The sequence below is a fragment of the Dipodomys spectabilis genome, unplaced genomic scaffold (assembly GCF_019054845.1).
Source record: "Dipodomys spectabilis isolate Male_0828 unplaced genomic scaffold, ASM1905484v1 ptg000061l, whole genome shotgun sequence".
Taxonomy (NCBI): Eukaryota; Metazoa; Chordata; class Mammalia; order Rodentia; family Heteromyidae; genus Dipodomys; species Dipodomys spectabilis.
This window is the reverse complement of record NW_024870738.1, coordinates 4,648,698-4,664,086: the sequence shown is the minus strand read 5'-3', so window position 1 is coordinate 4,664,086 and position 15,389 is coordinate 4,648,698. Positions and strand designations below refer to the sequence as shown.

The 15,389-nt window shown below is 39.8% G+C and overlaps 2 protein-coding genes across 4 annotated transcripts in view; both read right to left on the bottom strand.

Moving 5' to 3' along the window:
* Ca5b (carbonic anhydrase 5B) overlaps positions 1-11,054 on the bottom strand; it is a 29,818-nt gene extending 18,764 nt beyond the window's left edge. Inside the window, exons 1-2 of one of the 3 annotated variants that reach the window (XM_042680477.1) lie at positions 10,957-11,054; positions 2,161-2,340 (exon numbers count right to left, since the gene is read on the bottom strand). In XM_042680477.1, coding sequence (XP_042536411.1) covers positions 2,161-2,296 — 136 coding nt within the window. In that variant the 5' untranslated portion in view covers positions 2,297-2,340; positions 10,957-11,054. Of the gene's footprint in view, positions 1-2,160; positions 2,341-5,367; positions 5,602-10,956 lie in introns of those variants that run through there. The other 2 variants (XM_042680476.1, XM_042680478.1) reach the window with 2 other exon arrangements.
* Positions 11,055-12,440: 1,386 nt separating this feature from the next.
* The window catches only part of LOC122108522, a 36,682-nt gene continuing 33,733 nt past the window's right edge, over positions 12,441-15,389 (bottom strand). The window contains exon 5 of the transcript XR_006147587.1: positions 12,441-12,629. The gene's annotated coding sequence lies outside the window, so the exon portion shown is untranslated. The remainder of the gene's footprint in view (positions 12,630-15,389) is intronic.

The window sequence follows — 15,389 nt, the reverse complement described above, 5'->3', positions numbered from 1 at the left end:
GACCTATGAAACCTGGGAGATTGGGCTTAGGGCCTAAAATCTCCTGTAACTGGAATTTTTTTCTGAGGTTACTGGGCTGCCAGAAACAATGAGTATTGTCTTTAATACTAGGCAGGGCAAGTTAGGATATTTAAAGAGGAAAATATTCTCAGTGGGGCAACAAAACCCTAATAACCACTGGGTAAAAACAGGTTGGGACAGTGTAGTATGCCAAGAACTAAATAAGTGGTTAACTGTGCTCTGGTTTTTATTTCCCTCTACTGATTTACAAACAAACACATGCAATAAATACAATGTGAAACATTAAATAAAGCCCCACCTCCTCAGGCCATTAATGTTCTTTTTTTAACCCCACTGAAAGCAGCAAACTGTCCTACACACATAAACATACAAGATTTTAGTTGCTTAGCTTTTAGTGTTCTGGTTTTTTTTTTTTTTTAAGGAAAGTTTTTGTAGCCAGATAAGTATGACTAATTTTTTCTGTTTTTAGCCTCAGACCACACAGTGCCAGAGTTCAGAATGGGCTGCTCTGAGTAGGATGTGGGCAAGCTGGTAGGAAGCCACACCCAACAACCAAAAATGTATTATGACTCCGGACAGTTTACTTTGATGAGAATATAGTCCATGTTGAAGAGAAGGAAACAAACTTCCAATTAAAATATATTTATGGAGCAGTTTCAAAACCCTGTGCTTACCTGAATTATCTTTACTGATTTATTTTGTCCCCTTTCAGATGTGAGATTTTTTAAAAAATCATTTTCAAGTAATTATACAAAGGGGTCTCAATGTAACAAATCAGCTACAAATTTAACAAATTATTATAATGCATCTGGGTCAATATTATCTCTTCCATTGTTCTCCCCTATCTTTCCCAACCCACCCACACCCCAAGGTTACATTGTTCCTTTTCACATATGTAGATTAAATATTAGGACCATGTTCCCCTTCCTTTTTTCTCACCATTCAAAGCATTCCATTTTTCCCATTCTTTTTATTATGTACACATAGGGTCAGAGAGTAAACATGATTAAAATGGAGAAACCTAGATCTAAATGTAGACCACATTTGAAAAGTCAGTGTCAGTTTCTTCTAAATAATGGAAAATACGAATTAAAACACCCTCTTTAATGATATGCCTTAAGAGAAATTATCTTTCCATAAACCCAAATTCAACTCTCTACAAATGCACATTATCCTCCCATTATCTCAATAGTTCTTAACCAGAGGGTGATTTTGTTCCCTAGAGTGTTGGGCTATCTCTAAAGACACTTTGTGGTTCTTGTAACTGGTGGAGGAGGATGTTACCAGCGTGTTGCCAGTAAAGGACAGTCCCCAAAGCACAGAGCAACCTAACCTCTACGTGAATGTAACAATGGAGGATTTCTGCACTGTCATGACATGGCCACCACCTTGTAGTTCCAGGAGAGAACTGAAAGATTTGAGGAATATCCTCTGCCTCCCCACTTTCCTTCCACATTTACAGCAGAACACACACCTGCAAGCCTTTCAGCCAGAATTAACTTTGGGATTTAGACTTCAGAACACAAAGCTATTGAATAGTTTGAAAATATTAACATGCATCTTCCAGAAATATGAGTCATTGAAATAATTTGCATGTAGCCTGTGAATCAACCTTAGTTAAAAAAAAATGCCAACAACAAGTGATAAATATATAAGATTCCACGATATTTGAAATTGGCTATCTGTTGCTCAGTTTGGCAATGACATCATCTTAAAAACTGATCAAATTGGGTGCTGGTAGCACATACTTGTAATTTTAGCTAGTTAAGAAGCTGCAATCTAAAGGATCAAGGTTTAAACTCCACCCCAGTCTTGGAAAAGTCCTCAAGCCTTCATCTCCAAAATAACCAGCAAAAATCCAGGCTGGAGTTATGGCTGTAAAGCACCAGCTGAGCAAGCAAGCAAAGGTTCTGACTTTAAACACAGTGTACTTGGGGGGCAGGGGAGGAGATTTGGTCAAGAAAGAACTCCCCCATTTACTTTAATGAATCATTAGAGAAACAGTTATTCTCACAGGTCTTAGGCATATAATTCTACACTGGAATGTTAATGACATCATACCTGCACATGTATAACACATGTGACTGTTACAAATGCAACAAGCATTTTTTGCTCTCTTTAGGGAAATGGAGTACTCACAGGCTCGGTTCCGGGTTCTGTAAGTGCAGGTATAAAGACTGCAGCTTCTCACTGGCATGGATGTCCGAACCGGGAACCTTCTCCACAGCAATTTGCATGGAGATGTTTGAAGGATCCCTCTCAGTTGATGCATCATCCTCTTTGAGTTGAAATCTCCGTTACTTGCAGGGACCTAAAAATCTGGGGAAGGGCCGAGGAGGAAACACTATGAGCAACAGAGATTAAAAATCATGTGGAAACATCTAAGTAGGACAACATTCAGACTGGTAGTTTAGCCCACACCCTGAGGTGGGGGCCAGGCAAACAAGAGTCAATAGTTTATTTGCTCTTTTGTTCCTCAATCTCATTGGTCCGTCAGTAGCAGGCAGGATTCAGAAGACTGACTCATGTGCTTGGCCTTTCCCTTGGGGCTTTCAAATATTAGAGGCCTAAAGAAAAGATTCTCTTCATTCATATGAATAAGCAACTGTTTATGGTCTCACGTTCTAAAATTTAAAAAAAATACATGACTCCCTCAAGTCCTAATTAATTATCCAGCAGGGAATTGAATCAAAACAATCATTTTCTCTGCTCTGGACTGCTTTGAGACACACAGAGAGAGAGAGAGAGAGAGAGAGAGAGAACAAGTCACATCCTGCCAAAATAGTCATGGGCGGTTTTGAAATCTAAGCTTAAATATAATCAGTGACTCTTTGCCACTATTCGGTGTAACATGATGGTGTGGGTATATGAAGGATATGGACAAGATTACTATTTAATTCTCTCCCTGCTTCTTATATGCTCCCAATGAAAGTCTCAGAAGACAGTGGTTCCTAGGGTGTTCATTATAGAATCATTACAATGCAGCAAGATTAATTTCAAACACTTTGCTACCAGCTCTCCACCCCTGCTCCAATATTGCTTCATCCACATTTCCTGAAACTCTCATCTCTGTACCAAAGTGAACAAACAAGTTCTGAAATTAAAAATAAACTCTATTCTACATTCATTCCACTGAAGACTTTGAAATGCTTACAGTGATTATTTGCAATGCATTCAGAGAACTGCTTGGGATACCACTTGGGCAACCATAACTGCAGTGTAGCTGCAAGACTTCATAGCCTGGCTCTGCTGAGTTCTTAGCCACATGTCCATGTCCATTTGTGTTTGTACCTGCACACCTGCCACGGGAACTTCAGTTTTTCCAATTTTTGTTGTCTCTTCCAGACTCTGCAGACATCCTTCCTTGAACCACACTCCCTCAATCTGTATTTGGTTAATTCCTGCCCATTCTTCCGTGACTGACTCCAGATTCGCTTCCTTCTAGCTTGTCCTGATCATGTGATGACCAGGTTAGCCTAGCTCCCTTTTTAAAATTATAGTGTGTATTCCAGTTGAATGAAAGTACCTAATCAATAATGTCCTCCCCAGATCCTAATCCCATGTGGTCACTGAGGACAGTGTCTGTGTCCATTACAGCTGCATTTCTTAGAGACACAGCCCCTTGTAAAGGATAGATGTTTGGTGGCTGGAACAGATGACGGAAAAGATACTGATCTTTATTGCAAGAACCAAGAACTATCATTTGGCTGCCAGCATATTCTGGAATGAAACAGTATATGATTAGCATGAACTGTATCACTTATAGATGCAGTTCAGCAGAAGAAAAAGGGATTATATGAAATGAAGTGCTTAAGGTGGAGGCTTAATGTATAGTCTTAAACTTACTCAGGAATCTAGAACCAGAGGAGCAGTAAAAATAGGCCAATGAACACTTTACTAAGAAGCTGACTCTTTCTATGACCTCTAACAGTAGAAGCTCTAAGAAAGCTCTCTGGTAAAGATGGTGTTAGATGAAACCAAATTATTAGCATTCAATGCCAAGATGCTACTCACGATATAAATGCAAAATATAAGAAAATAGAAAGTAGTTCTGAAGGACCTTTAATGTCCTTTCTTAAAGTCAATAACATCAAACAATTGCAACTAGTCAAGATTCCCTCTGGTAAATTTATTTGACATTAAAATGAAATTTCAACAACTGTCAAGAGATGTGGGGGAAACGCAGTTTATTTCTTTTTTTTTATTGTGAAAATACTGTACAGAGGGGTTATTTCTGAGCTTTCTTTGTACTCACTTCCATTCCTGAACAGACGGAATAATGCACAATTACCTTATGTACAACAGTGTACTGTTTTAGAAATGAAAAGGTCAGGCCCTTCTTGCCTCTCTAAATCTTGGAATCTACAAGGAAAAAATATGTATTTCTCTCTTTTTAGTTCCCTTTGAAAAAACTGTGATAAAACATACACAATATTTACTATTTTAAGCAATCGTAATTATACAAATGCAGGGACTAAATACATTTATTATATATAATACATATTATATATATGCCATCTATACCCAAATATCCTCCACCATCCCTCCTCCCCATATAAACTCTCTATTCAGCAAATACAAGTCTAGTGCTTGGCGACTTCTGTTCTACTGTATGTCTCTGTGTATTTGCTTATTCTTGTTCCTCATGTAAGTAGAATCGTACAATATTTGCTCGTCTATGGCTGGCTTATTTGCTTAGCATAACTGAACAGATCTCCTCAAGTTAAAAGCAATGACAGTCTCCATTTAGTGCAGTAAGAATATAGGGGCAAAGGCTCAAAGTTTTGAGAGTGGCAGGGGAGTTGAAACAATTCAACAGGATGGGCCAAGGCAGAAGGACAGGGGAAGCTTCAGGAATGATGAGTACAAGGCCACAGAGGACAAACTGGGTGTGGAAACAGGCAGAACTTAGATTATTCAGTAAATGGTTGATTACAATGTTAAAGAGGTATGGGAACAATGAATAAAGAAGCCATTATCTTCTACAACCTAGTGGAGAAGAGTGACTTAGTAACTTCCAAAGAGACAATGCCAGGTACAGTATATGAGCAAGAGAAGGGGTGGACGGTTCAGCCTTCCAAGTGAAGGTTGCGATAAGACCAGGCAAGGACATGCGTGCTAGCCACAGGAATTGCATAAACACAATGTCCAGAGCACAGGGCCCCGCCCAAGAAGGAGAATAGTGGATCTTAGGCTTGTTATCACTGGTTCTTGGAGAAGTCTGGCCTCACTCCTCAGCCAGTTCTCAGGAGAAGACTGAGGCAAGATTAAGCTGGCCTGGCAGGCTGGGGCTAAAAGCCAGGGCCTTGATTACACCATAAGGACCACCTCATACTCAGTAGTCATGTGTGGACAATGCCAAGACTGCTGGTCGATGACATCTGATCCAGAGGAAATATCTCCTGTATCCCTTCAGCTCTTCAGTGTTAGAGGCCCTGATGTCACCTGCACTCTTCCAATCATTCACAAAGCTCACCACCTAGTGGTGGACTGCCTGTAGTGGCCTGGAAGTCTAAATTGTTCCTCAGACAATTGCTGATCTTATTGTAGGGAGCAGTGACTCTACATACTTTCTTTTGCATCCTGTCGACAACACAAACAGAATTCCAAACCTGTTTTTGTTGTGTGTGCTGGTACTGGGGGGCCCTTGAACTCAGGGCCTGGCCACTGTCCCTTAGCATTTTGTTCATAGCTAGTGCTCTACTACTTGAGCCTCACCTACTTCCAGCTTTTTGATGGTTGATTGGAGATAAGAATATCATCGACTTTTCTGCCTGAGCTGCCTTGGAGTCACAATCCTCACATCTTGCCCTCCCGAGTAGCTAAGATTACAAGCATGAGTCACTAATGCCTGACTCTTGAACTCGTTTTTTGAAACCAAAGAGAAAGGAAGTCTAAAGTTCCTTCTCATCGTCCCATGTGTGCTATTAGTATTTTTCAGTGTGCAGAACAAGCAGAAACCTCAGGATGCAGTGGAAGGTGGGGTTAGATGAGATTTAAGATTGTTTTGAGAACTATGAATTTCCAAGAGTCTGGAAAGCTTTTGATTATATTCTGTATATAATGGGAAGCCACAGGTACTGATGACTGGCTGCAGAGCACAGGATGGATGGGGATAAGCAAGCCAGAAAAGTCAAGAAAGAGGAGAGTCTGTCAACATCCCCTAACCAAGCCTTTACTCGTCTATTCTTTTTCCTTCACGATAAGAAATGAACATTGATTAAGTGTTAGTGAATAAAACTAAAACCATACCATTGTGATGCTTGCATTCTAGTAGAGAGATACAGATGATAAACAAAAACATAATAAAGAAAGCAGTTGTAGAGACCGTGTGAATATATTCAGTGAAAAGTAGAGCAGGATAAGGTGAATGTGGAGTGCTACTGGGGACACAGTGTTGCATTTGGCCTCATTGAGAAGGTGAAATTTGAACAAAGGACTGAAAGAGGGAGAGAAGTCATTATATGCCTCTCTAAAGGAATGGCGAGGGAGGGTACTTGAGCTAAGACCTTGAAGTAGGAGCACATTTGGCACATTCAAAAGATTGCCAATATAGTTGGAGTGAAGACAACCAGGAAGAAGATAAGTGGGGTCCAGAAGCAATGGATGAGAGATCGATTTGATTTCTAGGCCATCATAAGGATTCTTTTTCTCAGGCAGAGTTCCTCAATCCTGGAGTTACTAACCAGAAGGTTGAGAGGAGATGTTCTGCGTATAGAAGAATCCCTACTGGCTAATATTGGTTAGGGGCCTAGAGAACTTACAGGAGAGTTATGGTAACAAAAAGTGACTCCAGCTTGGTGCCAGTGGCTCATGCCTGTGATCCCAGCTCCTCAGGAGGCTGAGATCTGAGGATCACGGTTTGAAGCCAGCCCAGGTAAGAAAAACTGTGAGACTCTCATCTCCAATGGATCACCTCCAAAACTGAAAGTAAAGTTATGGCTCCAGTGGTAGAGTGTTAGCCTTGAGCAAAATGAAGCTCAGAAACAGTACTCAGGCTCTGAGTTCAAGCCCCAAGACTGGTACAACAGCAACAATGAAAAAGTGTTTCCAGCTATTGCCAAATGTTGCCCAGTAGAAGTGGGCTGAAGCTGAGAAGTAGAACTGTTCTAAGTGAACGAGGAAATCTATTTTTTTGAGCAGAGGAGGAACAATCTGATTTACAATTTTATTTTTTTTTAATGCATTCATTTACTTAATTCGTTTTGGCAGTACTGAGGTTTGAACTCAGGTCTGGGGCTTGCTAGGCAGGTGGTCTACCACTTGAAGCCCTGGGCCAGCCTGCTGATTTACATTTTTAGATTACTTGATGTTACCTATGAAAAATCAGCTTCGAAGTAGTAGAGAAGTAGCTCAGTGTAGAACTCTTGCACAGCACTTGTGAGATCCCTGCTTAAATCTCCAGCAAGGGAAAAAAATCCCATTTCATCGGCAAGTATACAAGAGGCAATAATAAAGAAGAAGGTATTTTAGGATAATCCAGGGACATAAAATTGTGCAGGTCACAGTACAGGTGAAAAGATGTGCTTGGATTCTGGATGTGTTCTGGAGATATAGCTTATAAGATGCGAAAGAAAGGGGTTAAGGACTACTGAAAGATTCTTAGCCTAAGCAACTGGAAAGTTAGAGTTGCCATCAACTCAGAGAGTAAAGACAGTGGGTGAAACAGTTTTTGGGGTAGACAGGTTAGGTTGGGGTCATGCAGAGTTTAAAATGAAATTCTAGTAGTCCAAGTGAAAGACTATGAAGCAGTGAACTGGCAGTGCCAGTAGAGACAGACAAGGTACTTTGTATTTAAGAGATAGTCAGTTTGATTTTGAGAATGGGTGGGAGGAGGGGGAGAATGTTCTGGACACAATGACTCATGCCCATAATCCTAGCTGTTTGGGAAGCAAAGATTGGTAGGATCATATTTTGAGACCTCTTTGGGCAAAAAAAGGTAGTGAGACCTTATCTCAATAAATAAATAAGGCATGGTGATAGGTATATATCTTTGATTCCAACTACACAGGAGGCCTGCATAGGAGGATCAAGGTTTGAGGCTGGACCTAAGCAAAACCCCTAAAATCCTATCTGATAAAATGACTAGAGTGAAAAAAGGACTGGGAACATGACTCCAGTGATTAATTGCCTACCTAGCAAATATGCGACCCTGAGTTCAAACTTCAGTACCTAAAAAAAAAGGAAAAGGAAAAAAGTAGGTTTTTATATTTGGTGAAGAAGTAGAGGTCTCATGATTTTATAGCTGGAACGCTGTTGGTAGAATGAAAATGAGGAACAGACACTGGTATGAAAACCAAGGGAGGAGATGATTTGAAATGCCAATGGGAAAGCCAGAAGGAAAGGTCTTGGACAGGGTTAGTAATGCATCCATCCTGCTCAGGAGCCATCACAAAGTTAAAGACCAAAGGAAGATCCCTCCCTGTATAAGTTACAGGTATACTATAAAAGAAGATGCCAAGGCAGGTGCCTATGACTTATATCTGTAATCTTAGCAACTCAGGAGGCTGAGATCTGAGGATTGTGATTTGAAGTCAGCCTGGGTAGAAAAGCCCATGAGACTCTTATCTCCAATTAACCACCAAAACCATTAAGGGATAGTGCTCAAGTCCTGAGTTCAAGCCCCAGGAGTGGATCACACACACCTACAATCCACACCTCCCCCACCCCTCCCCCCCCATCCCTCACTCACCCCTGCCCCCCACCCCAGTCAAGATGCTAAGAGATTGTGAGGGAGCAAACAGTCAAAAAAGGAACAGAACCTGGAATATCAGAGAAAAGGAGGGTTCTAAGAAAATCCAAATAGACAGAAACTCAATTTGGCATCACTAGCCACAAAACTTACAACAATATATGAGGGGTTTAATACTCAGATCTAATTCTTCTGTTAAACTCAAGGAAATGATTTATTGAGTTAGTTACGTATAGCTCTCTTGCTGAACTCAACATAGCTAAGTCTGTGAAACCATAAATAATAGTTTAAGCATTAAACATAGCATATAACAATAGACTACCACACATTACTATATTTCCTAAAAAATAGCTTATGTTTAAGTTCATCCATAAAGATATATCAATGGACTCAATGTGCCACAGGAAACTAAGCTTTGTCATGCTATGCACTTTGCTATAGCTGATTATTTAAATGTATATATAAATTATTATATATAAATCATCTTGGATTTTCCTGACATGTTTCTTACCTGTTGTTTTTCAGACATAGAAATGTGTGGAAAAGAAGAAAATCTGAAACCCCTTAAAGAATCATTTGAAAACTGTGTGTTTATTATAACAAGTAGCATAAACTCTGCCTCATTAAATTATTTGTATCTATGCAAAACAGATAGCAAAATAAAAGAAACTGTACTCAGACTAAAAGTTACAACTGCATTGAAAGAAATTCCTTGGTTCCCATCAGATTGACCCTTCATTTTCTTGCTTCTTGCTTTCCAAAAGAAGATCTTTTGCAATTCCCTGAAATCTAAAATAGAGATGATATTGCCTTATCTTGATAAGAAAGCTTAGCTTCCTCCTCTCACCCATTTCTTCTCTAGGAGTGTGATCCCAATCTGAGATGTTTCAAAATACAGGTCTAATAATTGTTCTGTGTGCCACAACTATCTGCCCCAGTGTGGCCATGAGAGTAATACATTTTCTTCTTTTCATCAGATTTCAAAAATGCTCATAGTGGCTTGTTTACTCACAATCCACTCAAACTGCATTTTGTTCCAGTTGTGAGTGGTGACAGACTTTTGCCTAGCTTCAGGGAGAACAGAGCAGTAATATGCGGGCACACACAATGGTATCCTTGCTGCTTTTGATCTTTCAGCAAAGGTGAGTCTTGGTCTAGGTACTGATTTTAAAGGATCTGAGGAAAGAAAGGAAGACCTAAAAACAAAGCAAAACAAAACAAAAAAAAAAAACCCTCCAAAAACCAAACCAAAACAACCTGAAAGGGCCTCCATTTCCAACAGATCCATGACCCATCTGAGGAATATAGGGTTATTTCTCTCCATATTTTGAAAGAAAGACTTTTAAACAGCCGTGTGGAGATCATTCCCATTATCAATCCGTGAAGAAAGTGGAGAAAGAACTAATGTGGTTTTCAGTGGCTGAGAGAATAAGTTCTGAAGTATATACATATAAAATTAACACTTGGTATCTCTCAAACTTTTCCAGGGGAAAATACATGGGAGGGGAGAACACTGACATTAATATTCATACTTTGCCACTAGCCACTAAACAGAAGTGTTTAAGGATGAAAGCCACAAAGAACATCAGCTTCCAACAAGTTTGCATTTGGGAGGTTCCTCTTCTTCAGCTCTTAGAATGGGACACAAAAACCAAAGGGCCAGGAGAAGAACTTGGAGAGTGGAAAAAAAAAAAAAAGCTCAGATTTCTCCACAGGCACAGCTGTGATGGTGATCCCCACCTTGGGGGTGACTATGAGTCTGTCCCCAGTTCCTGGCACCGTGGGGATGGGGGTGGGGAAGAAGCACAATGCAGTGCTCAGTGAGTTCCAGCTTACTGCGTGCCTTGGTTTCTGGAACTGTAACTTAAGATTTGTAGCCTTTACCCTGGTCTGCAACTGTTTCAGAGCAGGCTGGACTTGATTAGATTCATTCACCGCTGGCAACATGCCCTCTGAAGTACTTGGCCTCGTGTCCCCCACAAATTCTCTGGGACAGCTATTTTCTGGTGAAGTGCAAAGGACTGTAGTAGAGGAAGAGGGCTAGGGTAGAGAATACGAAGTCCTTAAGTAGGCCCTCTTTAATCTGGGGCGCTCCCCGGGAACTCAGGAAATACTTGTAAACCCAACAGCTGCTGGGACTTGGACACCAGGAGGGGAGAGTCGTGGGGAGTCGCGGCCTTCTTTGGAACTGCCCGTTCCGGCTCCAATAGGGAGATCCCACTCCACTAGGCAACCATCCTTACCTGACGGTTTTCTTACGAGTACTCACTCAGCTCACAGCCCGCTAGTCTCTCACCACACCCGGGACTTGCGCTCGGCAATCAAAGCCACGCCCCACAAGCCCGAGACCTGCCTCTTCCTAGAGGCCACGCCCGCCACCAGATATTAGCAGGTTCTACTGCAGTCTCAGAACTTCAGTCCTGGCCACACCCTTCCCACCTCAGCCACGCCCCTTCGCCCCTCACCACGCCTCTGGGTTGTACTGCCAAATCATTCTGTCCCCCTTTCTCTGCCCATCACTCTGCTTCCCTTTCCCTGCCCACTGCCAGCCACATTCATGGGATGAAATCAAGACTGCTAACCCAGGAGCCTCGTCTAAAAAGTGACTTTCCTATTTTCACTTTCTGGGTAGCTGATGGGACTGGCTCGTGACAAACTGGTCCACTCGAGCAAAATGGGAAACCCAATTGGAAAATTAAAGAAAGCTAAAAGGAGTAGGGGCATGGCTAACGTGATAGAGCTCCAGCCTGGTTAGCAGAAAGCCCTGAGTTCAAAAATCCGAACCGCCAAAAAGTGACTTTCCTAAGGTTTCTCCTGTCTCCAAACAGTGATTTGTGGTAGGTACAGGTGACTCAATCGGGAAACAAATAATGAATGTATTTTTTTAATCCAATTTACTCAAGCTTCTAAACATCCTTTGAACTTGAATTGTGCGTCCATGTGTCTTCCAGCCAGTCTTCATATTTTTTTAAACCAGAATGGTTTTTTTTAGCCGATCCTAAAGGCTAGGCAACTGTGTGGAGTAAGTAGAATCCGCTGTTGCCTGTTGTCTCTTCCAGGTGAGTTTTTCTAGGAACCCAGTACCCCTTGAAAGGGATGTCTCAACATCACCCCACTTACACTGATTTTGATTATGCTCTGAGAATACTCTGCTCTTGTTCTCATTAACAACTCTGCACACACACACACACACACACACACACACACACACACACACACACACACACACACACACACAGATTATACATCCAGAAATCTTGGAATAGAGACTTCTGGGAGAAAAGCACTCTCCCTTATCCATTTGAGTGGGGAAAAAAAAGGCAGGCCACAAGGAGTTAGTCCAACTTGGGTTTTCACAAAACAAAAATGATGAGAAAGTAAAAGTGTGGTAAGGGAGTTGATAGGTTAGAAAAGGCTTGGTAATCACAGGTCTTGGTGTCATTAATGGGGTATTTTGGGTCAGCCACTGTTAGGCATTTTTATAATCCTTTATAAAATCTTTCTTCTATGTATGCTGTTTAACATGAATAAAAACAGTCTCTTCCACTTTATAAGCATCAAGATTTTCTGCACATAATTCTTCATAGGGCAGCAATAAAAATTTTACATTCATGCTTTTTACAATTTTTATTAGCATATGTTTGTGGTAGAATTTTTCATGTAACATTCCCATACATATAATGTATCCTTATAAAACTAATCACGTCTTTCACACTCCTTTATCTCCTTCTTCTATCATTAAAACAATTTCAACAGATTTCACAGTTCTGTTTTCATGCATGCAAATTAGCCACTTCGATTATATTCATACTCATTTACCCCCACAATTGGCCCTCCCCTTTCCTGCTGAGGATCATACTTTCATTCTCTTTTACCTATTCATCTTTCCCTTGGAAACAGTGGCAACATAGTTGAGCTAGAGGGAACACAGAGAAAATAATTTTCAACAAAATGTTTTTATTCAGTTCACTCCGACCTTGACTCTGCCTTATTTAAATAAGATGTTTCAAATGTAAGTCATTTCTTCCCCGTACAATAAACAAACATGAAATGGGACCAGATACAGCTTGAATACGTTACAGTGTTCATCTTAATGTAGTTAACATATAACTGATCTTTTACAAATGATTTCAGGAGCTTACAAAAAAAACCCAAAGGAATCTAGGAAAGAAGACTTTTTAGAAAAAATAAAGCCGTTAGTAATAAGATATAGTTAGTGATAAGTACTTAAGTAAGCAAACCTGAACTTTCTCTTTCTGAACCAAGAGGAAAATGCCCTGGTAAATGGTGAGCCAGAGATTTTACTTTAATGTGTCCATAGCAGGAGAAAAGACAACCATTATAAGTTATTTTTAGTTCTCATAAAATAAAGGACAAGATTTGGTTTGATTGATTTTTTTGAAATTATCTTTAGATATCTATACAAAGGAGTTTCACAGAGAACTTAAAATATTAAACCCTCAAAAGACCCTCAAAGACCAAAACTTGGCTGGGAATGTGGCTCAGTGCTAGAGCGCTTGCCTAGCATGCACGAAATCCTGGGTTTGATTCCTCAGTACCACATAAACAACAAAAGTCAGAAGTGGCACTGTGGCTCAAGTGGTAGAGTGCTAACCTTAAGCAGAAAATCTCAGAGACAGCACCCAGGTTCTGAGTTCAAGCCCCACCACCAAACCAAAAAAAAAAAAAGAAAAAGAAAGAAAGAAAGAAAAAAACAACAACCCAATTAATAAATGGGCTAATGAGTGAAATAGAATCTTCTCAGAAGAAGTAAAAATGGCCAATGGGCACTAGAAGAAATGCTAAACATGTCTGGCCATAAATGCAAGTCAAAACATCATTGAGATTCCACCTCACCCCCATTAGAATGACCACATTTAAAAACAACAACAAAACAACCCAAGAACATGTTTGAATGATTTTTGAGATGGCTAGTTTTTTTTTATTACCAAGAAAAAGTCCTAAATTCTCATGAGGATACTGTAAGCAAGAAATAAATGTCCCAAAGAATTACACACAGTTCCCTTCCGAGTAAACTGTGGTTTCTATCACAAAGCGCAATGCATTAAATCAGTTCTACAAACTCTACAAACTTCCTTGTTTAACTGGGTACACAAGTTGTAGAGCAGCACACACTGGCTTACTTCAGTGTAGCATTTAGATCACTATTTCTCAGGATGGCAAGCAAGTTTCAATCTGAATCTCAACTCTGAACCATTTACATTAGCTGCTGGAATAGACATTCTTGTGAAATTCTGTGGCTGAATCTAGGCTCAGAAGAAAAAAGTTCTATATAGGTTGATCTAATGTAACAATGAGATGTATAAGACACTATGTAGAAAACGAACTTTACAACTTCTAGGGGCAGGTGAGTTGCAGAGGTGGAGAGGGAGGGAATGGTAGGGGAAAAACAAAGGAGGAGGTAACAATGCTCAATAGGAAATGTACTCATTACCTTACTCATGTAACTGTAACCCCTCTGTACAGTATTTTTACAGTAAAAATCTATACAAAAAAGAAAAGAAGTCCTATGGATTAACAATGCCTGTCAAGAATAAGTGACTGGCTACAGGACAGACTCTATTGGACATCTCTCATTTGTATTGATAGAAACCCTGTATGAAGTAATTTAAATTCCTTCAAAAGTATTTATTATTACAAGCATGGTAGTTCAGAGTCACTGTTATTAACTAAAATAGAAGGCCAGAAAATATGAGATGTTAAATAATTCATGTTGTGTGTGTCAACCAGGAGTAAAATAATTATTTAATGTTCTGTTATGAGATCAACAGCATCTAACCAAAGCCATACATGGCCTAATGCCCCTTTCATCTCTTCGAAAAGCCTGACAAAGGAAATTCATTTGGGCAGGGCAAAACACATTTGTGCAAATTCCAAGAGTCAGTCAAATTAGTGATTAAAAGATCAAAAATCCTACCTCCTTCCTCAATGTGTGGCTGTGAGAATTTTAGCTCAGAAAAAACATGTATTATGTACCAAATCATGGAAAAACTCCAATATAATGGTCCAGAAACAGTGTACATGTTTGAATATCTGGGAGGAAATGCCAAAATATTCAGTATAGTCTTGCATTTACTCTATGTGACTAATTCTGACTTATTGATGGGTATTTATTCATGAAATGTGACAGTCAAAATACTTATGCACTGTATAAGAAATCATCTTTTTAATCCTCACCATAGGAAAATAATGTTGGCAAAATTACATTCACTCAAGTCTGTGTGAGTTAATTTTTATTTTAAAGCAGCAGTGATTAACTTTTCCTGAAGTAAAAACAATGTTAGCCTGTGGAAAAAAAATCAAAGTTCATAGTGGTTACACTATTAGTTAACCTATAAAATTTTTTCTTTTTTTTTTTTTTTCTTTATGTGGTGCTGAGGAATCGAACCCAGGGCCTCATGCATGCAAGACAAGCGCTCTACCACTGAGCTACCTTCCCAGCCACTATAAAATTTTGATGAGGCTTTTGAACATACTAGGTTTATAAGGTATTTTCATCTTAAATTGGCATAACATATAAGGATACAGAAAAAATATTAAAAACCTAAATGTCTTTGTTTATGCTGGAAGCCTGAATTCTTTTCTTTCTGTCCGAGGTTAAAAAATGTAATAGAACCCAAGACACTTCATTCTGAATAGTTTTAGGCTTCTTGAA